Consider the following 27,934-nt stretch of genomic DNA (forward strand, 5'->3'; position numbering starts at 1 on the left):
CAAGACACCTCATAGATTTCTGATCTGAGCAGAAAGATGCACCATGGTCCACTTACTGAGATGGTAGAGAGGGGTGGAGAGGAGTTTACATGCTCATTTATTGATCTCTTAGTAAGAGATCAATAAATGGAGGTGCTGAGAAGAGTAAAGAGAGGCTGCCCCTGCCCTGAAGGTGAAATAGAAATAGATACAAATGGGGCGCCTGGGTGGCGCAGTCGGTTAAGCGTCCGACTTCAGCCAGGTCACGATCTTGCGGTCTGGGAGTTCGAGCCCCGCGTCAGGCTCTGGGCTGATGGCTCAGAGCCTGGAGCCTGCTTCCGATTCTGTGTCTCCCTCTCTCTCTGCCCCTCCGCCGTTCATGCTCTGTCTCTCTCTGTCCCAAAAATAAATAAACGTTGAAAAAAAATTTTTTTAATAAAAAAAAAAAAGAAATAGATACAAATGAATGCAATACAGTAGAATCAGATCCTAAAAATATCCCTGCCTTTTGACCAAGTAATCCTATTTCTGGAGAATTCTCTGAAGGAAATAACTCAAATAGAAATAACTCAAAAGAAAACCTCTTATTGAGCAACTACTCACAGTATACCAGGCTCTGGCCTTGAGGAATCAAAGACGAATGGACACAATTCTTGACCTCCAAGAGCTCATGGTCCATTCATTGGGAAAGATAAGATAAGCATCAAATTAATTGTAACATGAAACACATGATCAGAGCCGGATGAGAAGTGATGTCAGGTTGGCATGAGGTCAGGTTTCTCATAAAGGCCTGAACCCCCACAGGATGGATATGCCTTCTAGAACTGCTTCTCCCTGGGACAGAATTAGACCTTGAGAGAACTGAAGGCCACTGAAATTTGTTTCCCAGGCCCCGACCAGGCCTCCCTTCATCCCTTTCCTGTCTACAGTTTGGGGCTTTGTGTAGGGTAAGGGAGGAGTCAGACAAAGAGAAACTAGACTTGAGGGGAGACAAGGGCAGCAAACAAGATGGAGGAGAAGGCACCCCTTCAGATCAACAGTGGTTATCTGTGGGTAGTAGGAATATAAGATTCTGCTGTTTTTGTATTCTCCTTTATTTTAATATGTGTTAAAAAATTTTTTTCCATGTGAAATACATATTTCTTTGGTAATAAAATAAAATCTGTATTTATTTATTTGGAAAGCAGATGTCAGGGCAAGACTTAACATTTACATTCCACTGGGAGAATCTGTTTCTTGTGTGCCATCTGGTAAACCTGAGGTTAAATGAGACCAGGGGTTGGTTTGTTTTATAAGTCAACAGTGCACAGGGATTAAGTGTTTCTGTTCTGGTGTAGACACAGCTGGATTTTAGTCCCAGGCTGCTGCTCTGTGATTTCGGTAAATTGTTTAATCTGTTTGAACATAGGTCTCCTCACCTCTACAATGGGAGTAGTTATAGTAGTGTTTACCTCTTAGAGTTGTTGGGACAATTAAACAAGAAAATGCAGTTAAAATGTGTTACCGCACATCATAAGCACTGAGTAAACATCCATGGTTATTAATGCAGTGTCCTTTACTTGCTGGGATAGTGCAGCCTGGCACCTCGCCAATCCCTTTACTCTCCCTGAGAAACAGTTGCAGTTGTCGGTGCCGAGAGCCCTTGGCTCTAAAATAATCCGTTTCTTGGTGTTTTTCAGGATGAAGATGATCTGGCCAACACCCTGATCTGGCCCGAGATTCAACAGGAGCTGAAAATCATTGAATCTGAGGAGGAACTCTCACTGCCACCACCTGCTCCAAAGATCTGCCCAGTTCAGTCAATCCTGGAGCCCAGTCCAGGGCCTCTCCCTTCCCCAGAGCCTCCTGGGAGCTTGTCCTGTGGCCCAACTGCTGTCTCCACCCCTGTGGAGGAGTGGACTAGGGATCCAACCAATCAGAGCACACAGGGGACTTCCACGGCAGCCAATAGAGAAAAGCCAGAGACTATGAACAGCCTCCACCCATCTGAGCCAGAGAAGGGCCAGCGCCCAGATCCCACCAGCCTGGCTCCTCTGGAAATCGCACCGTTTGAGGCGGCTTCTCCACAAGCAAGGGTGGACCAGGGAGGGAATCTGTCTCCTCTGCTCCCACCTGCCGCGCCCCCTCCAACTCCTCTGGAAGAGGCGCCTCGAGATCAGCTATCAAAGGGCAGCCCTGAGAGAGAAGACTCGTCTAGGAATTTGCAGACAAATCCATATATAGACCATCTGAAGTCCAAAGGCAGCCCTGGGACCCCCAGACTTTGTCAGGGGGAGGAGGTCTCTCTAGGGGAAAGCGAACATCAAAATTCAGAGAATGCTGCCCCTGAGGGAAAAGGCTCTGGTCTTCGAAGCCCAACAAGAGAGGTTGAGATCTCCCCACAAGGAGAGGGGGATGTAGCCCATTCGGTGCAGGAGCCCTCAGACTGTGATGAAGACGAAACTGTGACAGACATTGCCCAGCATGGCCTGGAGATGGTGGAACCCTGGGAGGAGCCCCAGTGGGTAACGAGTCCCCTTCACTCTCCCACCCTGAAAGATGTGCAAGAGGCCCAGGTGCAGGGCACCCAGGGCCACCGATTGGAGAAGAGGCTTCCCCACAGGCCCAGCCTTCGCCAGAGCCATTCTCTGGATAGCAAAACCACCTCTGTCAAGAGCCAGTGGACTCTTGAGACTCCCTCCTCCAGCAGCTGTGCTAACCTTGAGGCAGAGAGGAATTCCGACCCTCTGCAATCCCTGGCATCCAGGAGAGAGATTACTGAACGGGATGAGAAAACCCTAAGGTCCTTCAGAGAGTTCTCTGGCCCAAAAGGGACAGAGGCTGTTCCCAGCCAAAAGGGACCAAGTGGTTTGCAGCCCAAACCAGCAGAAATCAGCCCTGTCAGCCTGGCAGAGGGAAAGGAACTGGGGGCACACCAAGGGCACAACAACCCTCAGATTGAGCAAGGTAGTGTTCCTGGGCCAGACAATAGCAAGGAAAGTTCACCTAGTGTGCAGGACAGTACCTTGCCTGGAGAGCATCCCCCAAAGTTACAGCTGAGAGGCACTGACTGTGGACCCCCCAAAGGGAAACACAGGCCTTCTTCCCTCAATTTGGACTCTGCCATTCCCATCACTGACCTCTTCCGGTTTGAGAATGTGGCCTCATTTGGTTCACCTGGAATGCAGCTCTCTGATCCAGCAGACAGGAAAGTCACATGGATGTCATCATCTCACTGTAAAGTAGACCCATGGAGCATTTACTCCCAGGACCCTCAGGACTTGGACATTGTTGCTCAGGCCCTGACAGGCCGCCGTAACTCGGCTCCTGTGAGTGTGTCAGCTGTGAGAACCTCCTTCATGGTCAAAATGTGCCAGGCCAGGGCAGTCCCAGTCATCCCACCCAAGATTCAGTATACACAGATCCCACAGCCCCTGCCCTCTCAGAGCTCAGGCGACAGTGGGGCTCAGCCTCTGGAAAGGGGCCAAGAGGAACCCAGCTCAACTGGTGAGACCAATCAGAAATCTGCCAAAGATGATTCTGTCTCTTCCTCAGAAAGCCCAAAAGAAGAGAAATCAAAGCAAGATACAGGAACCACTGCATCCTTGCCAATGGATACCACTACATCCCACATGTGTGAGGGACCCACCCTTCCTCCAGAACCAGTCTTGGCTAACCTGCTCTCCACCCAGGATGCAACAGTGCAATGCAGAAAACGCACATCAGAGACAGAGCCATCTGGAGACAACCTTCTTTCTTCAAAAATAGAGCGACCATCAGGGGGATCTAAGCCTTTCCACAGGTCAAGACCGGGAAGACCTCAGAGCCTAATCTTATTCAGTCCCCCTTTCCCCATTATGGACCACCCTCCCCCTTCATCCACAGTGACAGATTCCAAGGTTCTTCTGTCCCCCATCAGAAGTCCCACCCAGACAGTTTCCCCTGGCCTTCTTTGTGGGGATTTGGCAGAAAACACGTGGGTCACACCAGAAGGGGTTACACTTAGGAATAAAATGACCATCCCTAAGAATGGCCAAAGACTAGAGACCTCAACCAGCTGTTTTTACCAGCCCCAGCGGAGATCAGTGATTCTGGATGGAAGAAATGGGAGGCAAATAGAATGACATCAGTTCACTGGTGTCTGAAAAAAATGTCATGATTCATCATCTGGAAGTTATTACAGGGCCAACTTGCCATTATTCCAGGCGTAGGTTATCCAAATTTGGGCTTATTTTGGCCTCTTCTCTTTCTTCAGACTTTTGACCATTTATTAATTAGTTCGTTTGCCAGAAAAGAGGTCAAGGGAAGGACCAAGAGATGAAATTTAGATAAATCCATAACGGCAGGTGGGAAAAGATCAGGTAACAGAACAGGGTGAAATTCTTGCCTCCAATGAGATTTCGGTTTGTTTGTGAGTTGCATTTCTCCCACATTGTCATTATCTATTACCGTTGAGAGTTGGCTAAAATAACGTCTTTTGAAAGAAAGAGAAATCCTTTGCCTGTGTTGGAAAATGTTGCTGTTGAGGTTTGAAGGCCTCCTTTTTACATCATGCTCTTTAATGCTCTTTAAAGCATGTGTTCTTTTAGACCAGCTTTCTGATAAGCTTTGTAAAAGTGTACACTCCAGAATGGAAGAAGATTTGGAAGTGCGAACTAACACTTAAAGATCCAACTGGGTGAATTTCCCTGGAATCTCTGCAGACCTGTCCAAGATGGCTCCATATATCAGCGTTGAAAATCAGAATCTATACACAAGAACAAATCCTGAGACTGGAAAAATCTAAGAAAACTTATTGGCTGTGGCTTTTGCTAACTTGGGACTCTACCATTATCCTGACCTCTGATTTACAAATCCAGTAGCTGGGCAAGGTGGGGGCTGAGCTGAGCTGAGGGTTACCTCGGTGAAATGTGCTGAATCTTCACTTGAGTATGCAATAGTGAAGTGAAGTGATCTGTTTTCTTTCCAAATCAGAGTCCAAGAACAGGATATCATCATAGAGAAAAACCTCACGCATGGGCAGAACCATACTCTAAACTTAATGTGTTTAAATTGGTTGGGCATTAGAGAAAACACCTCTAGCTCAGCTTCCCTCTCCCCCACACTAGGCTGGGAGTACAGGAAAGGATAAGTGGGGAACCCTGGCAGGGTGACCATCACTACCACTTGGTGAGAGCTGCCCTTCTGAATATGCATTTCATTTTAGCCAGTGGGTGCCTCCCCCTCTCCCTCTCCTTCCATTACTCAGAGCATATTTGAGTATCTTTCTCCTTTCCGTAATCCCCCTCATCCATCACCCACCCCAGCACTCCAACTTGCCCTTCTTCTGTCTATACGCAGGCAGAAGCAATAAACCAATCTGATCTTATTTCAGTTTTTTAGAACTTCCAATGGTTCTTTCCTTTTTGATTGGTGAGAGGAAGGAGAACTAATATAATCTGCTGGCAGATTTTTGGTGCTTCCCCCAAAAAGGGCTTCACAGGAGCCCTTCTCAAGGCAAAAGCCATTAGAGTATCAGCAGTTTCAAACCTAAGACAACGATCTTATTTGAGAAACAAATTAAAATAGACCTGTTTCTAGCCCTATCCACGACTTCTCAGGGTCAAGTCTGGCTGAACTCTGTCCACAAGCTCAGTCATTGCAGAACTTTTTCTAGGGGCTAGCCAGTACCTCTGGGCAGGCCTCACAACCCATGCTGCTGCTGGGGTAGGTAGGGGCTGAATTAAAGTTACCTCGTCCAGTGAGAAATTGGAAGCTGATGCCCTGCAACAGATACATATTCCCCTCTCCCTTCTTCCCTGATAAACCTTACAGTTTTAAAATCTTGTCCTATACCTTTTAAGCCAGTGTCTGTGGTGGGGTAACTGGCAGGCCAACTGATGAGTTCTACTTTCAGAGGACGCTGAGGTGAGTGAGGAGGGGAGCAGTTAATAGGCGTTTCGGGGTCTTGCATTCTCATTAGGTGAGCAAGACACTGGACCAACAGCTGAGGAGATGTCAACCCATTAAAAAAACAAAGTCCTAGGGTATAGCATTTTTCCTCCTTGGCAAGCAAGGTGAAGAAATATAGTGGTGACAGATGAGAAAGGCCATGTTCAGGAGAGTTGAAAAGTACATTCCTGCCTTATCAGAAAATGTGGGCAGATAGGCTTTATCCCAATCGCAGTGCACTATGGTGTCTATGCTTTGATAAAGACCATGTTCCAGTTACAATGTGAGAGAGGAAGGGAACTGGACTTTGCCTCACCATCAGAACTCTGAGCCAAGTAATGAAATATTTAAACTGTTTTACGATTATTTTGAATTTTTGTTTGTAACACTTAGAGGATATATTTTTATTTGGGAATAGACTCAGAAGCCACTAAGTACATATCAATGAGTGGGTTCTGCTTGGGGCACCTAGGCACATTTCTTAAATGGCTGCCATGCTCCTTAGACAGACTCTGACACCTTTTGTCTGTAGCATCATCTTCAGGAGTTTGGATATGTGGATGCCACCATGAGACACAATGACAACTGTCTGGAGATATTCTGTATTCTCAGCTTCCCTAGCCAGTCAATCCAGAAGGCTGTGGAAGCTGACTCACCTTCTCAATCAGTGTCCCGCTGCGAAAATGTGGACTTCTTCTTCACTATAGCCCAGCCTGTCAGCTGTCACAAACGCATCCATAAACTTCCTGGGGACTAGGGCTAGCCTGGCGCTGAGGAAATTCCATTTCATGGCAGAGAACTCAGATTTTCCCCCCTGAAATTGTTCCCCCAAATGCCCTGAGATGACCTATTTGGTCATTCATTTGGGACTGAAAAATGACCCCCTTGAGAACGGCCGGCTGGAAATCAAATTGCCCACTTCCACCCAGGGGAGGGACAGAACAAGGGCTTGTGTTTTCAGGAGGATCTACAGGGTGCTCTGCAAAGGGCTGAAAAATCAAATTGGCAAAGTGCTCCTTCAAATCAATTACCAGTCCTCAAAATGGGGGTGGCTGGATTTAAATGTTGAAATGAAATGCATGCATCTCCTAATGGTTTCTTTCAGTGTTAGCAGTTGCTTGAGAGTATAATCTGTATTTATTGGCAAAATGGCCCTCTCAGGCCAGCTATTTTTTTCTTTTCTTTTTTGCCAAAATGGACCAGATAGAGGGAAATTTGGTTTTTATTCTTTGCTTTAGATGGAATGTGAAGAGACCTGACCAAGAACTCCATTAAGACAGCTTAATCTAAGCCATAAAATTCAAAATATTGACCGACTCAAAATGCGGGATTCTGGGGAATTTAAAAACGTAATAAACATCATCATCCTCAACAGTATTTATCAAGAGCTTACTAATATTGCACTGGGTGCCTTAGAACTTAAATCCTTGAAGAGTCTACTGAAAAAGGGGAGAGGCATGGTAGCAAATGAAATAGTCCATAAACAAATAGGCACAAGATTTAGAACCATTAAGTTATCAAATGACAGCTGAAAGGGAAACATGTAGCAACTAGCATCTTTTAATAGGATTGTTAATAGTGTTCGAGTTACCTACTGACTTTCATCAAATTAAACACAATTGCAAATCCAGCAGAAGGTACTAGGGAGACAGGCGTTGAGAATTTTGCTTTGTTTAAAAAATGAGAGAGCGGTAATCAAGAACAAATAGTTCTGAAGTTGTGTGTAGTCTTAATTGGTTTGGTTGTGAAGTCCTGCTGATCTCTGCTAATGAGCCAGGTAATAGCATGCCATGCTCCTGAGAGGGGGCTTTAGAGACTTCCATCACCACAAAATGTATTAACTCCTGTTGATGATGAAGTCATAGGTCCAAGATAAGCTGCTCCTTTCATGCCTAATGTGCAGCGCATGATAATCACATTTGACTAAAATTGGGTGGTTTATTTATCTACACAGGTCTTGAAGGGGCAGTGGGGAGCATAAGATTCATTTGTCTGGAATTGGAGTGGGAGAGGTTCGGGACAGGACCACATTCTACCACCGGCTTGTCCTATCTGATGACAAAATTAATCTTGGGGTTAAGCGTTGTCAGGAGTATGATTTTAGGCACTTCCAGCAGGAAGGTCAGCTCAAAATGTGGAATGACAAAGAACGTGTCCTCCTTTGTCATCACCTTCCAAGCATGGAGAGGCATAGGAGATAGAAAAAGGGTGATTGCCTGAGATCAGTGTCAGTCTAGATAGTATAAAACTGGGGGCCACCACAGACGAACTGGCACACAGCAGATCATTTAGCAGCCTTGAGGTTCATGAGCAATGCAAAATCACTTCTCTGTGAGGTTGAAGGAGGATGTAGCTAAATATAAGAAACCCACGAAGTAGGTAGCTGTGTGTTTTACTGGATGGATCACAATGCTTTGCAATAACAATGCCATAGTAATTCCTGGCTTGTAATTCTGCAAGATAAAGCACTTTTTCAAAGGCATCTGTTAGAAATCTACATGGATTCAGCTGTTTGTTGAGCTCGACAAGTGTTTCCAAAGATATAGTCAAATTGTTTCTATTGATTAAAAAAGTATAAATATTAAACCTATCCATAGAGACATTTAAGTGTAATTAAAACAGATGTTATGCTTTAAAAATGTATTCTAATAAATGATATAAAGGATAATGCTTATGATGGCACTGTGAACTAGAGAAAGACCTGGGCTCATCAAAATCAATAATAGGAAAAGTAGATTATATGCATCAGGCTCATTGTTCTGGTTTGATGTTGGTTTTCTTTCTTCAAGGTTTGGTTTCACAGCTGGAGTCCTGATGATTTGCTTGAGTAAATTTTTCTTGTTTTTGTTATTTTACCTCTTAATATTGTCAAATATTTGCAACTTCTCTCTCTTACTGTTGTAATCATACATGTTACCAAAGATACCCATTATAAATCAATGGATATTGTCATGAAAATTAAGAAGAAAAAAAGCTATTGCTTCTCAAAAGTCCACAGCTTACCAAGTTATGTGAATCCATCTGCACAGATGTGAACTCAATTTTTCTATTACTTGAATCAGTCAATTGGAGGGGACTGCTCTTTCATTTGAATGATTATGTTAATGGTGCTTGGAGGGAAAGAAGCAAAATCCTGGCATATATTATCACAAAAAAAGGGGGAGAAAGGCACTCAATGGGTCTAAATCACAGGCCCTTAGAAAAAAAAAATCACACAACCAAGGCTTACAATCTGGCAATGAAAAACACCACTGCCAAGGGGACAAAAATACTAGCCTTCTAAATAAAAACATTTAGAACTTCACACTACCCAGGTCTGCTCCTGTCATCCCTCATTACTACCCTAAATGCCTTTTCATCTTCCCTATTCCCAGATCCACACTTGCTCTGTTTCTCTTTCCTGGATCCGTGCCCACTGCCCCCCAAATGGCAGCACACAGTTGCCCTCACTCTTAATCTTTCCTCCAGCCTCTGGAGTCTTCTCTCATCACAGCCCTGGTATCTTCCCTCAATGTTGCCTCCACTTCCCGGATTTCAATAAAACTTGACTCTCCTCTGAGGACGCTCCTGTCCCTGAACAGTTAAGGCTACACATTTCTCCCTTGTTACACAAACTAGGTGTTCTCTAGTTTCCCACTTCCGCTTTTGCACCATTGCTCCTGCCCATCTTCTACAAAAATCTATTACCAAAATTCATGGAATCCAGCTATTTTAACTTTTATCATACTTTGTGGCTACAATGTAGTCAATGTCCCAGATCTCCCCGTCTTTGGCACCGAGCTCCCTCTTTCCACCATTGCTCTGGATGATTTCAGTGTTCCTGAGGAAAACCCACCCCACACTCTTGGCACAGTTGCTCACAGCTTTTACTTCTCTTTAGTTCGGGCCATTTGCCTCCAGGGTTTCACAACCCACAACTCTGTGATCCTAAACTCTCATATTCCATTCTCAGAATTTCTCCTATCCTTGCTCCTGTATCCTTTCTACTTGCTCAAGATTACTAACGCCTGGCTTACGCCTACTCTGAGAGACAGTACTCCCAACCAGACTTCATTCTTCCTTCCCTAGCCTTTCCAGACCTCAAGGAATAGCATCTCAACTACTCCCACCAGCACTACTAACTCCCTTGACCACTAGTACTTCAGCAATACCTGCTTTGCAAACCTCCAAACTAGGACCAGGACTCTTACCACCCTTCTCCACTCTTTTACTTATTGTTGAATTAGACCAGAGAAAAATTTAAAACCGTGGCAGGAGAGCCTTTGAAAATTTATGGTTTACCACCTCATCAGTACCCTCATTCCAGAAACTCACAAAAGATATTTCACTATTCTAAGCCCCCTCCTAGGTTGATCCACCCCCCCCCCCCAATTTGCCCCTTACTTCACAAGTTTATGCTGTCAGATGTTTCTTCAATACCCCTGCCCCCCACCAGCCCCTTCTCATCCATATATGTATGTACCTGAACTTCCTTCTAGCTCACAGGAATTGCTATTCCTCTTCCCAAGGGCTCCCAAGAACACCTTCTAATTCACAACTTCTTCATTCCAATTCACTGCTCTGGACCAACTGCAACCTGACCTCCACCCCCATTGCTCCATTAAAATTTCTCTTGGCTAAAGTCACCAATGATCCAATAATCACATCAACAGTCAATTCTGTCTCTTGACTTCCTTCTTCTCTCATATTTGATACTGTTGATCATTTCTTCCTTGAAACACTAGTTCACCTTGTCTCCTAGACCTCCATTTCCTTAGTCTGGTTCACTTGAAAGCTTCCTCTTCCTCTCTGCTCTAAAATGTTTTTATTCACCAGAATTGTCCTTCCCTTTCACCCCACTGTTTCTATCACCCACACAACTTTGACACCTCACCCCACCCCCTCTCACCTTCTCGTACATGAACTTTTTAAATGGTTGGCTAACTGATCTCCTTGCTTTAAGTCTCATTGACATCTGTCCATTCTCCAGATTGTATATACTGCTGCCAAAGTTGTCTAAGGATGGTGGATCTCATCGAAATCACCTTGAGTGTGTTAAAACAGATTTCTGGGCTCTATCCAGAGTTTCTGACTTAGTAGGTTTTGGGTAGGGCTCAAAATTTTCCATTTCTAAGCAGTTCCCAGTTAGGTGATGCTGCTGCTGCAGACCCAGAGATTACATTTTGAGAACTCTCTGAGTCCTAACTCCTAAGTTTAAAATCTTCCAGGGGCGCCTGGGTGGCGCAGTCGGTTAAGCGTCCGACTTCAGCCAGGTCACGATCTCGCGGTCAGTGAGTTTGAGCCCCGCGTCGGGCTCTGGGCTGATGGCTCAGAGCCTGGAGCCTGTTTCCGATTCTGTGTCTCCCTCTCTCTCTGCCCCTCCCCCGTTCGTGCTCTGTCTCTCTCTCTCTGAAAAATAAACGTTGAAAAAAAAATTTTTTTTAAATCTTCCATTAGCTGCCTTCAGTTTCTAGACTTCTAAGAATTACTTGAAGTGAGGGGTGCCTGGGTGGCGCAGTCGGTTAAGCGTCCGACTTCAGCCAGGTCACCATCTCGTGGTCCGTGAGTTCGAGCCCCGCATTGGGCTCTGGGCTGATGGCTCAGAGCCTGGAGCCTGTTTCCGATTCTGTGTCTCCCTCTCTCTCTGCCCTTCCCCCATTCATGCTCTGTCTCTCTCTGTCCCAAAAATAAATAAACGTTGAAAAAAAAAATTAAAAAAAAAAAAAAAAAGAATTACTTGAAGTGCTTGTGAAAGGGGCACATTTTTGGGCTTCACTCTTGATTCCGACTTAGATCTGATATAGTATCCAAGGATCACACCTTTGAGAACCTGTGACCTATGTGGAATTCAAGTTTTTCTATAATCTACCCTTTGCCTATCTCGCTAGCATTATTGAACTGGTTATTTAAAAACTAGTCCAAGTCCATGGCATGCTGGGTGGCTCAGTTGGTTAAGCTTCCAACTTTGGCTCGGTCATGATCTCACGGTTCGTGAGTTCGAGCCCCGCATTGGGCTCTGTATTGACAGTGCGGAGCCTGCTTGGGATCTCTCCCTTTCTCTCTCTCTCCCTCTCTGCCCCTCCGACTCATGCTTTCTCTCTTTCAAAATACATAAAAACTTTTTTAAAAACCCACTAAACTAGCCCAAGTCCGTGCCTTGGATTTTTGTATGTCCTGTTCGTACCACATGAACCTTCTTTCCCTCATCTAAGTGGTCAACTCCCAGTCCTCCTTTAAAATGCTCCTTATGTGTTACTGTTGCAGTGAAGTCTTCATGACACTGCAGCTTTCAAGCAAAGTTGATAAATCTCTTTTCTGCATCACCTCTGTACCTTTCTGTACCTTTCTGAACACCTTTGTGTTATAATTACTTATCTGTCTTCTATTAATGAACGCTCAACATCACTATCTCTGGCACCCAGCAGTGTCTGATATGTAGTAATTGCTCAGTAAATAGAAATGGGGGAGGGTTGGTGGTGATGACTGATAGGGAGGGGAAAGAAGCTTAAGGAATATAACACAGAATCAGAGTAAATAGGATATTGAGGAACAGTCCCATCATGCTCATGCCTATGAACTGCTTTCCTCTACTTACCCACCTTAAACCACCCAAACTGGCCAAGCATCTTTCTCCTTTTCCTGTATCCAAAGTTCACCCAACTGATCTTTTGCTATGCCATTTTTTTCCACTTAATTTCCCAGTATATAAACAGTCACCAAAAGGCAATTCTTTACTGAGTATGCATCTCCTAATCACCAAGCAAAGATGATGTACTTTCTTTCACATGACGCATAAGTAAAGGGATACACAGGGAACTACATCTGAATGTGGCACCTACAAAGGACAGCTGAAATATGTAGGAGCATGTTGCACTGGAGGCTTTTATCTCCCTGATGCTGTCATATCTGCAAGGGGGGGGGGGGCACTTTGAAATTTCATTAGCCCAAACTTAATTTTTTTTTTAAATTCTTTTTTTTGAATGTTTGTTTATTTTTGACAGAGAGACAGAGACAGAGCATGAGCGGAGGAGGGGCAGAGAGAAGGTGAGACACAGAATCCGAGGCAGGCTACAGGCTCCAAGCTGTCAGCACAGAGCCCTATGCGGGGCTCGAACTCACGAGCTGTGAGATCATGACCTGAGCCGAAGTCAGACACTCAACCGACTGAACCACCCTGGCGCCCCAGCCCAAACTAATTTTTATTTCTTATATTCACTCATTTGTTTAGCCAGCCTAGCATCTGGTCCTCCTGATTTAGGACTCATTTAGGATATGGCCAAGACAGGTCAAACCAGAAGGGGCAGGCAGGAGTGTAGGGGATCAGCTTAGGAGAGCCAGTCTGTTCTCTTTAATCAGATCTAATCTATCTGAGCTGATAGAACCAAGTTGGAGCCATTTTGATGTGCCAAGACCACCCATTTTGCTCTGTCAAGTAATCTCTTCAAAATGTTTATGGGTCAAAAGAATCCCTATCTAAGGAAAGAATATTGAGATGGCCCCCTCCACTCCAAGAACCACCTTATTTAGGTTGAGCCACTTTACAAAAGCAGCCAATACACTGTGGTTACCTGCTATTTTTCCAATATACCAAAATTGTTCCCACCTCAGGCCACTGTCTTTGGTATTACTGAATGCTCCCCAAATTATTTAGATGGCTCAGTCTTGCTTCTTTGCTCTGCTCTTTGCTCAGAAATCATCTTCTCAAAGACGTCTTCTAGCAATGCCACTCCTGGCACTATTTCTTTGCCCTGATTTATTTTCTCTTTACCACACTTATTTATTACTACCAGGAGACAATACACATGAATTTATTTATGGCACATTTTGCACCTCCATATTATAAGTTCTATGAGGGTAGGAACTTTGCATTTCTTTTTCACTGTTATTTTCCCAGTGCCTAATATTGTGCCTGGTGGTCAATATGTATTTGTTGAATAGCTGCATGGACTCAGACTGCCAAATAATGTATCTTAAAAACAACAAAAAGGGGCGCCTGGGTGGCGCAGTCGGTTAAGCGTCCGACTTCAGCCAGGTCACGATCTCGCGGCCCGGGAGTTCGAGCCCCGCGTCAGGCTCTGGGCTGATGGCTCAGAGCCTGGAGCCTGTTTCCGATTCTGTGTCTCCCTCTCTCTCTGCCCCTCCCCCATTCATGCTCTGTCTCTCTCTGTCCCAAAAATAAATAAACGTTGAAAAAAAAAATTAAAAAAAAAAAACAACAAAAAGTATACATGTCAAAATATTTAAGGGGAAAATGGTTAAACTTAGCAGTCACCTTGGATAGCTGTATATAGACACGTACTCCTCATAATGGTGCCTTTGCTGAAAACCTGTTGGGAACTCTTCTGCAAGAATTGTTTTCAGAGCCAGTTTATGAATTACATGATTGGTCTTTTTACTTCATAGGTCATATTGTGTTTCACCAAAAACTTCACAGTGTAAAAAAGCCAAAGCACAGAAAACATATGAGAATACATTTCAGGCTCTCAAGACAAGGCCTCAGAAGTTTAGATGACTAGTGACATCAATTGACTAAGTAGTTCACCTCTTGAGAATATGGACATGGACCAAAAAAGGTTAATGCTCACAAACATAGAGGTTCTGGAATTTGAAATTAAAAACACATTTTAGGCATAGATCAAATTATCTGAGGACAAAGAGGTAACTTCTTCTATTTCACTTCTGCTTATAACTCCAAACATGCTGTGGGCTGCTGTCCAGACTGCATCCAAGATTGTTTAGCTGAGAACTTGCCCATTCTTCCAGTTACTTGGTATCTTCAGCCTGCCTATATGCCAGCCCACATGGCTTTACACTCATCTTCTCCCACTGGTCCAGCCATACACCATCTCCTTCATGATGTGGTCTTTCGTTCTAAAGACTGTCTTAAAAAATATTATTGCAAATAGCTAATAATAAAAGGAAAATCTAAGAGGCAAAAGAAGTGAAAGAACAGGGAAAATGACTGCAAAATCCTGAGTTTCAGGATAGTAGCTTATCTGTAAGTATTTTTAAATGTCATTGAACAGAACAAAATGCTGAGTTCCTATCTCAGAAATGCTCCCTCCCAGTGGGCAACAAAGAGAACCCCACCCAGGACTATAACCCAATCTTTATTCCATGTACTCCAATACAGTTAGCCAGCCAAAGAGAAAGAGACTGGGTGCTGTCAGGCGACTCCACTGACTTCCCTTTCTGTACCAGTCGGGCCAACCGAGGACTAAAGATAATTCGGACTGGAAGCAGCGTAGACACACCAAAGGTATGGTGTCAAGTGATATATGAGATGTGTTCATAAATGAATGAGTTATTCCAGAGCCACACAAACAAATCAATCTCTTTACTGCAGAGGCACACCTCTCGTCCTGTGTATTATTCAAATGTACTAACACATGAAAGATCACATCACCTTGTTTATGGATACATTTAATATCCCTTACCCTTCCCACCTTTCAAAACATAATAGTATACAAAATATAAAATATCTTAAATATTTATAAAAATCGCAAGAAAAAAATAGAACGTATGAAAATATTTTTATCTGAGTTCTCCCTCATTGTTGAGAGGCAGCTTAATTTGCCTTGAGTTCATAACTGTTGAGTGGGTAGGAGTATGCCCTGCCTAATACTATTCTGTCCCGGAGAAGCTTAAATAAAACATAGTAGTTGCAGAAGAGGATGAGAGCCATGGAAAGTGTGTGGTTCCACTTCTCTGACCGCAGCAAGGAATAGAGCTGGTAGAAGACGACACTGCCCTCAATAAGGATAAGCAGATTTAACAGCCTTAATGGACGATGAAATAGGAACTGTAAAGACATTAAAAAACAAAACGTTATTTCACAGAAAAATACTGTAGTCTTCTCACATTTTCTCCTAAGATAATTTCATATTTACAGGTTCCTATGTGCAATAATATATAGATCTGCTTACTGAACATCAATCAGGCTATTTCTTGCTGTACAGACCCAAACCTTTCCCATTTTGCTCAAGGAATAATGAAATAAATTTTATTTCAATGCCCTGAGACATGAAAAAGGATTATACCCAAAAGAACTCTGCCTCTAAACATTTTTCTTAAATTATATCTTGGGTATATATTCTATTTGAGATAATCCAAAGTATATTTATCTAAGACAGGGGCTGGATAAAGGACCAAATGGGAAATATTTTAGACTTTGCAAGTCAAGAGGCAAAAATTGAAGATATTATATCGGTGTTTACAACCGTTTAAAATGTAAACCATTTAAAAATGTAAAAATCATTGTTAGTTGTGGGCTGGTCTGAGACATAAACACCTATGCTAGACAAGTCTGGGGAGAGGGGAGGTCTTACAAGCTGAAATATCAATACAATAATTTCTTAATTTTCCCTTAAACTGTGTACCCACCATCATCACTGACTCAAATCCTCTACACCATATATTTCTGCTGGATTTTTTTTTCTGGATATTGAGAAATAGGGTGCACATACAGGACGATGAGGAAAGAAGGAAAATTCAGTCAGAATTAGAGTTTGGCTAAAAACAGGGCTGCTGTATTCACTTCTACCAAATTTTTTATTTTTTTTTATTTTTTTAATTTTTTTTAACGTTTATTTACTTTGAGACAGAGAGAGACAGAGCATGAAAGGGGGAGGGTCAGAGAGAGAGGGAGACACAGAATCCGAAACAGAATCCAGGCTCTGAGCAGTCAGCACAGAACCCAACGCGGGGCTCGAACTCACAGACCGCGAGATCGTGACCTGAGCCGAAGTCGGACGCCTAACCGACTGAGCCACCCAGGCGCCCCTCTACCAAATTTTTTAAGTGGCTAAATCCTGGTTTACTAATAAAAATGCATTATGAATAGAAAGATAGAGGTCATAGGGTGCAAATTGTAGCAATGGTGGTATATCATATCTAAATAAACTAATTTGGACCTCAAGGCACAAATCTGAGAATAAAGCCTAGTTATCATGAAAGGTAGCCAGGTTCTTAGGGTCCTTCTTTGGGAGAAAGAAACTGTCTACCCTGGGTTCTAGTATATGATATTTAGTAATAGAATGTACAAAAATGGCTCTAAAAGGACCCAGGCAATTGGAGTTTCTGTGGCAATTCTAGCAATTAAAATTAAATGTGCCACTAAGCTATAAACTGAATGAGTAGAATGGTGAGGAAAGGCTTTAAATTCTAACAGTTACAGGTAGTAGGCATATTTTAAATGAGCGTTCTCAAACTTCAGTGTTCCTAAGAATCATTTCGAAATCTGTAAATGCTGCAAACTCCTGGAATCCTTCAGAGACTCTGATTCAGAAGTCTGGGGTAGGGGTCCTGAATCACTTTAAGGAGTGGGCCAGGTGATTTACATGCAAGTGGCTCAAGGACCGCTTTGAGAAGTACTGATTTACCTGTTTGGTCATGCAAAGTCAGGTAATAAGTTAACTTCCCTAATCCTTATTCTTTGGATTTTGCCCAATTCTTCAGCTGTTCAACACACTAGCAAGGAAAACACTTATTTTTCAAGCAGAAAACTCCAGTAGAATACCTGGTCATTATAGGTTTCAAGGGGACTGCCCAGGCCAACAGAAGTCATTAATGGCCTGTGGAAGTCAGCTGACTGAATTAAATATTCTGTGTAGAAACCAAACGATTATGCAGCTGTGACTTAAGTCTACTCTTCCATCTTAAGGCAACCCCATAGGAGTCTAGAAGGAGTTGCTGGTAGTTTCCTCATTTAAGGGCCTTTCACCTTCTCCGTGCTCCTCCCAGCCCCCACCCAGCCCCACCTTCCACAATGGTATTTACAAGCATCCAGCCCTGATATAGAGTTCCCAGTATTTAATTGAAAGGCCTTAGTAGCAAACGCCTACTGAACCAGAAAGCCCATGTACACTCCCACGGAACTGGGAGGGAGGAAGAGATTCAAGTATCCCCCAAAAAGGCCTCCAATTCTTTCTTAGAATATAATCTTCATTCAAAGGCAATGCCCTGCACTATGAACAGTCCTCTGTATGAAACAGTCCTCTGTATGCACCTTCTTTTTCCCACTGCCACTGATCAGCTGGCTTTTCTCTTATAAGTTAATACTGTTGCCTCCTAGAGTCTGAATTTCCTGGACACTGAAAAGATCAAATAGAACATAATCCAAGGTATAAATTCAAATGGGACAGAAGCTGGGATGTCTAGTTAGATGTCTAGTGGATGTCTACTGCTTCTTCCTTTTTCACTTATAAACCTTTTACCCTTTTATTTTTTTAATTTTTTTTTTAATGTTTATTTATTTTTGAGACAGAGAGAGACAGAGCATGAACGGGGGAGGGTCAGAGAGAGCGGGAGACACAGGATCGGAAGCAGGCCCCAGGCTCTGAGCTGTCAGCACAGAGCCTGATGCGGGGCTCGAACTCACGGACCGCGAGATCGTGACCTGAGCCGAAGTCGGAAGCTCAACCGACTGAGCCACCCAGGCGCCCCCCTTTTCCCTTTTAATCCAGAAAAAGTAAAAGGCCAGAGATCATGGCATTTGTCTTACTTTGATAAGGGAAGTCAAGGTACTTTAAGGAGGTGATATGTATGACAAATACAAAAAACAAAACAAAAACATTACTACATCAAATGTCACTTAAGGATACACAATACAATATAATAAAGATACCACTAAACCAAACTATTACAAATAAATATTGTAAGATGAAACACGGAAGTCTTAAATAATTGCCTACTTGTTTCAAGTAATACTAGACTCAACAAATTCCAGTGTAACTTCAAGCTGCTGAAGCTGGGATAATGGTTTTTGACCTTAAAACTGCCTTTCAGAATACACTTCCAAAAGACAGGGACTATTATACTAGTAGTGATAATTACCATGTATTAACTTCCGTATGTGCTACACACTGTGCTAGGTGCTTACGCACAGAGAGGCCTCCTAATGCTTACCACTAAGTTTACGTTTGAAAAGAAATAAGTGGTACTTGCATAAAAGCGGGCATGGGATACGTCTGAAGGCACTGCCACGTTGTAAGGCCCCATGGCTCTATATAAACATCTGCTGTGTCGCACCAGCACCCCTTGAGGCCATATTGTATTTTCTGACCAACTAAGGGAGAAAGAAATGCAATGTTAGCATATTGGCAATAACAGCTAGACAGTGTCTGGCAAGGGCAACTACATTTCTATGGAAGGGATTAAGTATTCAAGGCTTCATCTGCCTGAATTCTGAGAATACAGTAATTGCACAGTCAAACTGGAAAGAGTAGAAAGTATTTGTTATCATAACTTCACTGCTATAGAGTAGAGATGTTACCAAGTGATACAGTTAACTCAGTGTCAAGGGACTTAAGAGGCTTAGGAGAATGAGCCAAAATAAATGTTTAAGGCATCTATGAGGCAGAAAATCGAATGTAAGCAGGTGGATGGTCATCTCAATCCCAAGTGAGCAAAATCTATGGATGGAAATGCTGGAGAGAACCAACAAGAAGAGAGAGCGGATGGTAGTAAGAGTAGTGGAAAATGAACATACTGTCGAATTAGCATGACATTTACTGCAGAATTACATCCCCAAAAGCTATAGAATATCAGTTTATTTGTCACATACTTCAAATGCCTCATATATGTGTGAAGCTATACAGAACACAGAGACACACAAGGTACTGACACACAGACTTTTCTTTTTACCACTTTCTTGGTTTATTTTTATAGAAGTTTCTCTAGGAAAAAGAAGTTATGGAAGAAGCTTCATTCTTTCCAGCACCAATGTAATGGAGTTGGGGTGGGGATGGGGATCTTCAGGTTAAGCTTTTTAAAAAATCTAAGTTAATTCATCTCTTGCTGATTTTGGAAATGTTAGTTTCCTAGGGTAAGAACTGGGACAGCATTTTAGATATGTTAAAAAACAAAAAAAACGTCTAGCACCCTGAAGCTTTCCCAGTTCAGAAAATGTTCCATCAGCCTTACTCACACTTACCAGCATTAAAGTGATGATACACCTCATGGCCATGTGCCATCAGGAGCCTGAAGATGTACAGTACTAGTACTGTGGATTGTATTTTCAATTTTTATTGAAATCTGTCCTTTGCCCACAGTCGGGTTTCTTTTCAGCCTGGCCCAATCTCTTTCAGTTCCTGGGCTTGAAGGCCTGTGCTAATCTGTATCAGACATCAAGGCAGATAATTGAAGGGAGGACTCTGAGGGGGAGAGGGGAAGGGAAGGTCCCCTCAGTCTGTCCCACTTAATTAGGAAAGAATTTCTAGATGATGAAATTTGTGAAATGTTCCAATTATAAAAGGGAAGAAGATGAAGATGGTCCAGGTCTGAGAGGAAGGTATGGTGAGGGCTCAGAAGTGAGAGAACCAAAGGGTTCCAAAGTTAGGCATTTTGGATCACAGGGACCATGCAGAGAAATGACTGATAAGGGAACACAATGAGAGAAATGCTTACAGAAAACTCAATTAGGGACAGTTTTCATTTAAATATGGGAAAAGCAGAGACACATTCATTAGTGAGTTTAGGGGGAAAAAATAACAAAAAAAGGAAGCAAGGAAAATTACTAGAACAAATTTGCATTTATTAGGAAGAAAAGATGAGAGAAGCAAATTTTAGCTGCCGGTGTGTGAGATGATTAGCTAGCAGCTATTTAGCTGTGGCAATGAAGATGAGAAGATGAATCTTACAGTCTTCCAAAGAGAATTAAAAATTTATCATGACTCTGTGAATTTGGGCAAAGGGTTAAGACTGAAAGAAAACTCCAATATTACAGCTTGGGAAACAAATTACAAACTCTAGAGTGACTGGGCAGTTGAAAGGTAGGAGGCATTTAAGGAGGGTCTGGGGGGGTGGTGGTGGGAATGAGTTAATGTCCCCTGTGTTCAGTTTAGAGTGATGACAAGCATCCATGTTGACAGACAAACAAACAAAAAAAACCTCAAATGTTCAAAGCCAAGAACAAGAATGACACACAAAGCAAGTAAACATGATCAGCAGCATGTAGAAAGGTGTGATATGGCTTTACCCTCAGGCTACTCACATGTGCTGTGGAGCATTGCTGTAGGACCCATGTTCGAGCTTCTGCCACTTGCCCAGGTGAGCAGCTGATTTATGTAGCAAATCACAGTATTTGGATGGCAGAAGTTGTGTGGTGAGCATGACAAAAGCATTGATCCACACCATAATGAGGTGCTCACATGACCAGCGCATGTCATAGTACTGGGTACTCTGGAAGAGATCAGAAGAGGGAGAAATGATCCATGCACTGGTAAGCAAGAAGGTAAGGATGGGTGCGTGTACATACGCCCTGCAGACAAATGCCACACTGAGTCACACATGCATTGGTTGTCCTGCTGTCCGTGCAGAAAGTTCAAGAGCAGAGTCCTCCAAAATCCTTCAACCTGACTTTCTGGCTGTATGAATTAGGGTTGGGAGGGAGAGGCAATTATATTTTAAGTGCTTTCTTTCTAGAAGAGGTGAGTGCTCTCTGTGAATGACCATCCGGCTGCAGATGTGCTTCTCAAAGGGTAAAGAAAGGGCACTAAAATGTCCCAAAAGATTTTGGGCCCAAGTGACATCCAGACCATTTTTCTTTTCTACTGAAGTAAATTGAAGTTTAGATAAAGGTTAGATTAAGTTCAAGGAAACTCCTGATTAACCATGTTAAGATCAACTACAATAGGCTGAAACCTCAGTCCTCTTAAACTACTACATACTGATTCTATTATAAACACAAGTTTTATTCTCCCCAGAAACTGAAAAAAAAAAACAAAAAAACACTTTAAAAAAGAAAGAAAAAAAGAGGGGACCACCACGGGTGCATCACATATATGGAAATACCTATCCGCCAACCAGGAGCGGTATTAGTGCACTCCAGATGCAGCCGAACTCCACCAATCCAGGCTGCCAAAGGGGAGACAGAGAAAAGGGGGATTAAATAAGAAATACCCAGTTTATGTCATTCACACACAAATCCAGGAGGCATACAAAAGTAACCACTTACCTTCACAAAACACAGGGGTAGAAATGCGACATAGTAGGCACTGAAGAGGGAGTTGAAGAGAACTTCCTTGATTCTGTGGTTGAAATCGGCTTTCAGACACTCTACTTCATTGCGAATGAGGTCTGGAGATAGGGGGCAGCTGTGGGTGGGGATGGGCGTGGCATTATTAAACTGTTCTTTTAGAGACTCCAGCAATAAGGAGAGAAAGTCTTTGGATTTGGCCAAGCCACCCACAGTTGAGGCACTCTCTTCTACCGCCTGGTGCTGAACCATGTAGTTATAGTCTGTGAGAAGAAGATGAGCTCTACTATCTTGGTGGAAACAGCAGAGAGGAACATAAACACCAAACCTGTAGAAAAAGGTAAATATGAAAAAAGGACCACAGATGCCCCTAAGATCAAATCTGATAACTATGTTAGTAAAATAGTCATGATTCACCAGTGTGAATGTAACAGGGACTTTGCTGTGGTAAATTCATTACTGGGGAAGTCCTTTAATTTCTTCCCATAAAGGCAATATACATTCATTGTAGAATAACAGAAGACTACAGAAAATCACGACAAAATACAAAACACCTAAAAAATAATCGGTTTTATAATTTTTACAACTGGGTGCACAGACTTCATGCTTGCTTTTTTTGTATGTTAAGCCTCATACAGCAAAAACTTTTGTATATATATATTTTTAAGTTTATTTATTTATTAGCATGTGAGCAGGGGAGGGGCAGAGAGAGAAAGGGCGAGAGAAAGAATCCCAAGCAGCCTCCACGCCAATGCAGGGCTTGAACACATGAACCATGAAAAGAAATTACCTGAGCCGAAATCAGATTTAGTGATTTAGTGACTTAGCCACCTAGATGCCCCTGTATCTTGTTTTAACTGAGTGGGTGATTATGTGTGAGTGTATATTTTGAGCATTTTTCCATGTAATTAATATTTTTTCTACAACAATTTTTAAAGATAACTATAGTGTTCTCATACAGATGTACCATAATTTACCTATTTCTTGTTGGAAACTTAGGCTGTTTCTTATTTTGCCTTACCATAAATATCAATATATGGATAAGCACTTTCCTACATGATCTTTGTGTACCTCTGGTAATTTTTTTTTCTTTTTTTAATGTTTATTTATTTTTGAGAGAGAGCGAGTGAGCACGAGACCAGGAGAGGGGCAGAGAGAGAGGGAGACACAGAAACTGAAGCACACTCCAAGCTCTGAGCTATCAGCACAGAGCCTGATGTGGGGCTCGAACTCAAAAACCATGAGATCATGACCTGAGCTGAAGTCAGATGCTCAACCGACTGAGCCACCCAGGTGCCAAATTGCAGACTGTTCACTTCAAACTACCCCCGCTTTTTTTAAATGTTTATTTATTTTTGAGAGAGAGAGAGAGACAGACAGAGTGCGAGCAGAAGAGGGGCAGAGAGAGAGAGGCAGACAGAATTTCAAGCTGACTCCAGGCTCTGAGCTGTCAGCACAGAGCCCGATGTGGGGCTCGAACTCATGAACCATGAGATCATGACCTGAGCCAAAGTCAGACACTTAACTGACTGAGCCACCCAGGCACCCCTCAAACTTCCCCTTCTTAGTGACGGGCTCCCTGCCTCCTGACTATATCACCCATCCTGATCCTACAGGCACTCCTAGGTCCCCTTGCCTGGTTATTTTTCTTCACAGATCTTTCTACTCCATCTATTTTACATGTGTATTAGGTTTTTTATTTGTTGTTTTTTCTCTTGGTCTATCTCCCTCACTACAATGTAAGTTCCGTGAACCGGCGATTTTGGTCTGCTTAATTCACTACTATATCCTTGATGTGTAGAAAAGTGACTGAAATATACTAGGAACTCAGTAAGTATCTAATGGATTAATGAAAAAAAATCTATAAATACAATAAATAAATCTCTACAAGTAGAGTAACTTGATTAAAGGCCTGAATATTTTGAGACTTTTCATAACTTCTTATAGTTATTTCACCCTTGGCTCTTTAAAACTTAAAAAAATTCTTTCCCCAGTCTTTATTAAGTAACGTCCACATTGTGACTTATGCATTGTAAATAAAATACTCAATTTGCTGGCATAAGTTCAGATATGGAAAATAGCAAATAAAAAGATATCCTATTTAGTTATGTATTTTATAAAAAATTAACAAATTCACCTGTTCATAGTTTTCTACAGTGGGAAAAAAAATGAGCTTGTTACTAAGTAAGAAGATGGTTAACAACTCCGGGATCCACTGTGTATATGCCCTGTGCGAAGGAATAAATGCAGAAGTAACAGAACTCACACGTGCAAAACTGTGAAGGCCAGAGAAGCCTGTAAGTTCAATACTGCCGAAACAAACTGCACATGTAAAGATGGGATAAGAGGCTACGGTGCAAGGCAGATTGCAGTGATGGCCCCATTTCTTAACCCTTCTTTGTAGTCTCACCACATAGCCCTCTGTGTGTGAAGTGATCCTGCCCTATACCCACAATGGGCTCAACAATGTGATCTGTTCTGGCCCAAGGAATGTCAGTAGACATGCGGTGATCAGAAGCTTGAAATGGATCTGATCAATTTCATGTGTCCATGTCTAGCCTGCCAGAGCATGAGAGACCCATGGAGCAAAACTGAGTTGTCCTAGTTACTTAAACTGACAGCCAGTCAATCCAACAAATGTGACTAAACATAGCTAAGATCAGGACAGCTTCCAGACTTCCGGATGACCCCAACTCATGCACGATCAATATACACTGTGGTATGCTACCATGGTTTTGCAGTTGTTTGTTACAGCATTATATGGCAATAGATAACTGATCCAAGGTAGAATGAGAGAAACTCATAGGATGAGAGAAAGGTAACATCAAAAGCTTAGACTATGGAGGGCTCTCTGTAAGGTAAAGGGGGTAAAGGAAATGATTTATTAAAGAATTTTAAAGAAGGTTACTAACATGATTCAACTTTCATTTTGAAAATCATTACAGCTACAGTGAAAAATGGAAAGGAGGAGGGCAAGAATGGATTACCAGAAGACCAGATGGAGGTTTAGAATATAATAGCAGAGGTTACAGGGAGCAGTGGACAGATTCTTTTTTTTTTTTAATTTTTAATTTTTTAAAAATTTTATTATTATTTTTTAAATATAATTTATTGTCAAGTTGGCTAACATACAGTGTGCTCTTCGTTTTAGGGGTAGATTCCTGTGATTCATTGCTTACATACAACACCCAGTGCTCATCCCAACAAGTGCCCTCCTCAATGCCTATCATCCATTTTCCCCTCTCCCCCATCCCCCTGGATAGATTTAAAATAAATGTAAGAGCTACAACTGTTAGTCATTGGACTAACTTACCCTAAACTGAGAAACTAGCTGAGAATCATATTAAAAAAAAAAAAAAAAAAAAAAAAGGGCAGAAAAGAGTCCCTTTCTTTTTCAATCTATGAATAAACAAGAAAATAAAGATGTGATTATTGCCATTATCTAGTATTTTATATTTCGCATACTTAATTTTTAAATTGAAGTTAAATAAAAGATTATACAACTTTTAAAAATTGAAGAAAGTAAATATATTTAAATATAAACTGTTTAAATTACACGCTTATTTCACTCTGTTGCAGGAGTGTGGAGAGCCTTCAAAAATTAATAAGCTTCTTTCTATTCCTAAAAAGTTTGCTAGCCATTTTGATATGGTAATCCTTTTTTTTTTTTTTTCAACGTTTATTTATTTTTGGGACAGAGAGAGACAGAGCATGAACGGGGGAGGGGCAGAGAGAGAGGGAGACACAGAATCGGAAACAGGCTCCAGGCTCTGAGCCATCAGCCCAGAGCCTGACGCGGGGCTCGAACTCCCGGACCACGAGATCGTGACCTGGCTGAAGTCGGACGCTTAACCGACTGCGCCACCCAGGCGCCCCTTGATATGATAATCCTTTTAAACTTAGCCAAAATATTCCTTGATATATCCATAATTAGCCTTTCAAATCAAATAGGGTTAACCTTCTAATGGATTCAGGGGTACCTGGGTGACTCAGTTGGTTAAGCATCTGACTTTGGCTTAGGTCATGATCTCACAGTTTGTGGGTTCGAGCCCATCTGGCTCTGTGCTGACAGCTCAGAGCCTGGAGCATGCTTCGGATTCTGTGTCTTCCTCTCTCTCTGCCCCTCCCCACTTGTGCTCTGTCTCTCTCTCAAAAATAAACAAACATTAAAAAAAAAAACAATGGGGCACCTGAGTGGCTCAGTCGGTTGGCCATCTGACTTTGGCTCAGGTCATGATCTCCTGGTTTTTGGGTCTGAGCCCCATGTCAGGCTCTGTGCTGACAGCTCAGAGCCTGCAGCCTACTTCAGATTCTGTGTCTCCTTCTCTCTCTCTGTCCCTCCCCTGCTCATGCTCTGTCTCAAAAATAAACTTTAAAAAAAAAATTAAAAAAAACCAAAAACCTAATGGATTCAACCAGCTGTTGTTGATAAATAGAATAACGAAATCATTTCAGTTGAAGCAACTGAAATATTAATCTAGAAATAAAGAAACAATTGATGTAAAATATTATACCTTATAAGAAATATGAATCATGCAAAATGTTTGTAACACAGAAAATTCATTTTACAGGCAAAAAGGTTAATACTAATAAACTGAGTTGATGACTGCCTTAATTAAACAGTATAATCAGGCCTACCATAGTATACCAATAGACTTCCTATCATCCCTGTTCATACAATCTTTGATTATATCTTGATTTTATGCTATGTAACTGTTAAATTCATGCTTATGCTTCAGTACCATAAATGGTTATATAAAACAATGATTCTCAAACTTGAGCAAGCATCAGAATCATCTGGGGGGCTTGTTAAAAGACAAATTGCTGGGTCCTACTTTCCGAAGTTTCTGTTTCAGTAGATTTGGGGCAGATTTTGAGAATTTCTATTTCTAAAAACTTTCCAGCTGATGCTAATGCTGCTGTTCTGGAAACCACACTTTGAGAACTACTGATTACAGAGTAATGGTGCAGACAAGGGCTCTGAAATCAAAAAGGCCAGAGTCTTTCTCACTAACTGTCTGACAACGGGCAAGTTTATTTTAGACTCAATCTGTCTTTACCTGTGGCAAACCCTGCTGTCTGCCAACAGCCACTGTGCTCCTGTTCTTCCACTGCAATAGAATTTTTAGATCAGATACAGCTGCAAATTTCCAAAGTCCTTTACAATCTATCCTGCTAGGGAGTGTGGAGTAAAAAAGATAGCAGGAGCTTAGGTCCCAACACCATGGAGCTAGCTGCCACAGCTATCTAATATGATTTACACACATACTGTACAGAAATAAACTTCTAACTTTTTAAAGCCCTGAATACTTTGCATCCGTTATGGCGGACTAAATACACTGCCTCCTGAGTTATGGTATGATTTCATGAGGTGATGTTTATAAACACCTAGCCTAGCACTTAGCACAGAACAGCTCAAAGAATGACAGCTATCCATTAACATCCAATGAAGAAAGTATTGGCCCAAGGCATAAAAGTTAAACTCTGCAAAACAATTTAAAAAGCCAACATGTACAGTAAGTTGCAACTATACATTGATCAGGATGGCTAAAATTTTAAAAACAGCAGGGATGCCTGGGTGGCTTAGTTGGTCGGGTGTACAACTCTTGACTTTGACTCAGGTCATGATCTCATGGTTACTGGGATCAAGCCCTGCATCTAGCTCCATGCTGACAGCATGAAGCCTGCTTGGGATTCTCTCTCTTCCTCTCTGCCCCTCCCCTGCTCACGCACACACGAATGCTCTCTCTCTCTCACTCAAAATAAAGAAATAAACTTTAAAAATAAAAAACAGAAAACATCAAATGCTGACAAACGTGTGGCGCAACTAGAATTCTTATAGAATTGGTGGGGGGTAAAAGGATACAACATCTTTGCGAAGAGGTCTGGTAGATTCTTATAAAACTAAACATACTCCTACCTTATGGCCTAGCAAGGCCTCTCTTAGATATTTCTCTCAAGAGAATGAAAACATTTCTTCACAAAAAAGGCTTGTGTAAGAATGTACCTAACAGTTTTATTCTTAGTAATATCCCCAAACTGGAAACAATCCAAATATTCAATAGTAGGAGAATAAACAAACTGTAGTAT

General features: G+C 42.2%; 2 protein-coding genes across 2 annotated transcripts in view; one reads left to right on the top strand and one right to left on the bottom strand.

Annotated features, from left to right (window-relative positions):
• The window catches only part of ARHGAP31 (Rho GTPase activating protein 31), a 112,039-nt gene extending 102,841 nt beyond the window's left edge, over positions 1 to 9,198 (top strand). Inside the window, exon 12 of the mRNA XM_003991663.6 lies at positions 1,659 to 9,198. Within this exon, the coding sequence (XP_003991712.2) occupies positions 1,659 to 4,082 (2,424 nt within the window). The 3' untranslated portion in view covers positions 4,083 to 9,198. The remainder of the gene's footprint in view (positions 1 to 1,658) is intronic.
• A 5,992-nt stretch (positions 9,199 to 15,190) lies between these two features.
• TMEM39A (transmembrane protein 39A) overlaps positions 15,191 to 27,934 on the bottom strand; it is a 31,138-nt gene continuing 18,394 nt past the window's right edge. Inside the window, exons 6-9 of the mRNA XM_003991664.5 lie at positions 21,824 to 22,172; positions 20,861 to 21,048; positions 18,814 to 18,934; positions 15,191 to 15,670 (exon numbers count right to left, since the gene is read on the bottom strand). Of these exons, the coding sequence (XP_003991713.1) occupies positions 15,437 to 15,670; positions 18,814 to 18,934; positions 20,861 to 21,048; positions 21,824 to 22,172 (892 nt within the window). The 3' untranslated portion in view covers positions 15,191 to 15,436. The remainder of the gene's footprint in view (positions 15,671 to 18,813; positions 18,935 to 20,860; positions 21,049 to 21,823; positions 22,173 to 27,934) is intronic.

This window comes from Felis catus, chromosome C2, assembly GCF_018350175.1.
Source record: "Felis catus isolate Fca126 chromosome C2, F.catus_Fca126_mat1.0, whole genome shotgun sequence".
NCBI lineage: Eukaryota > Metazoa > Chordata > Mammalia > Carnivora > Felidae > Felis > Felis catus.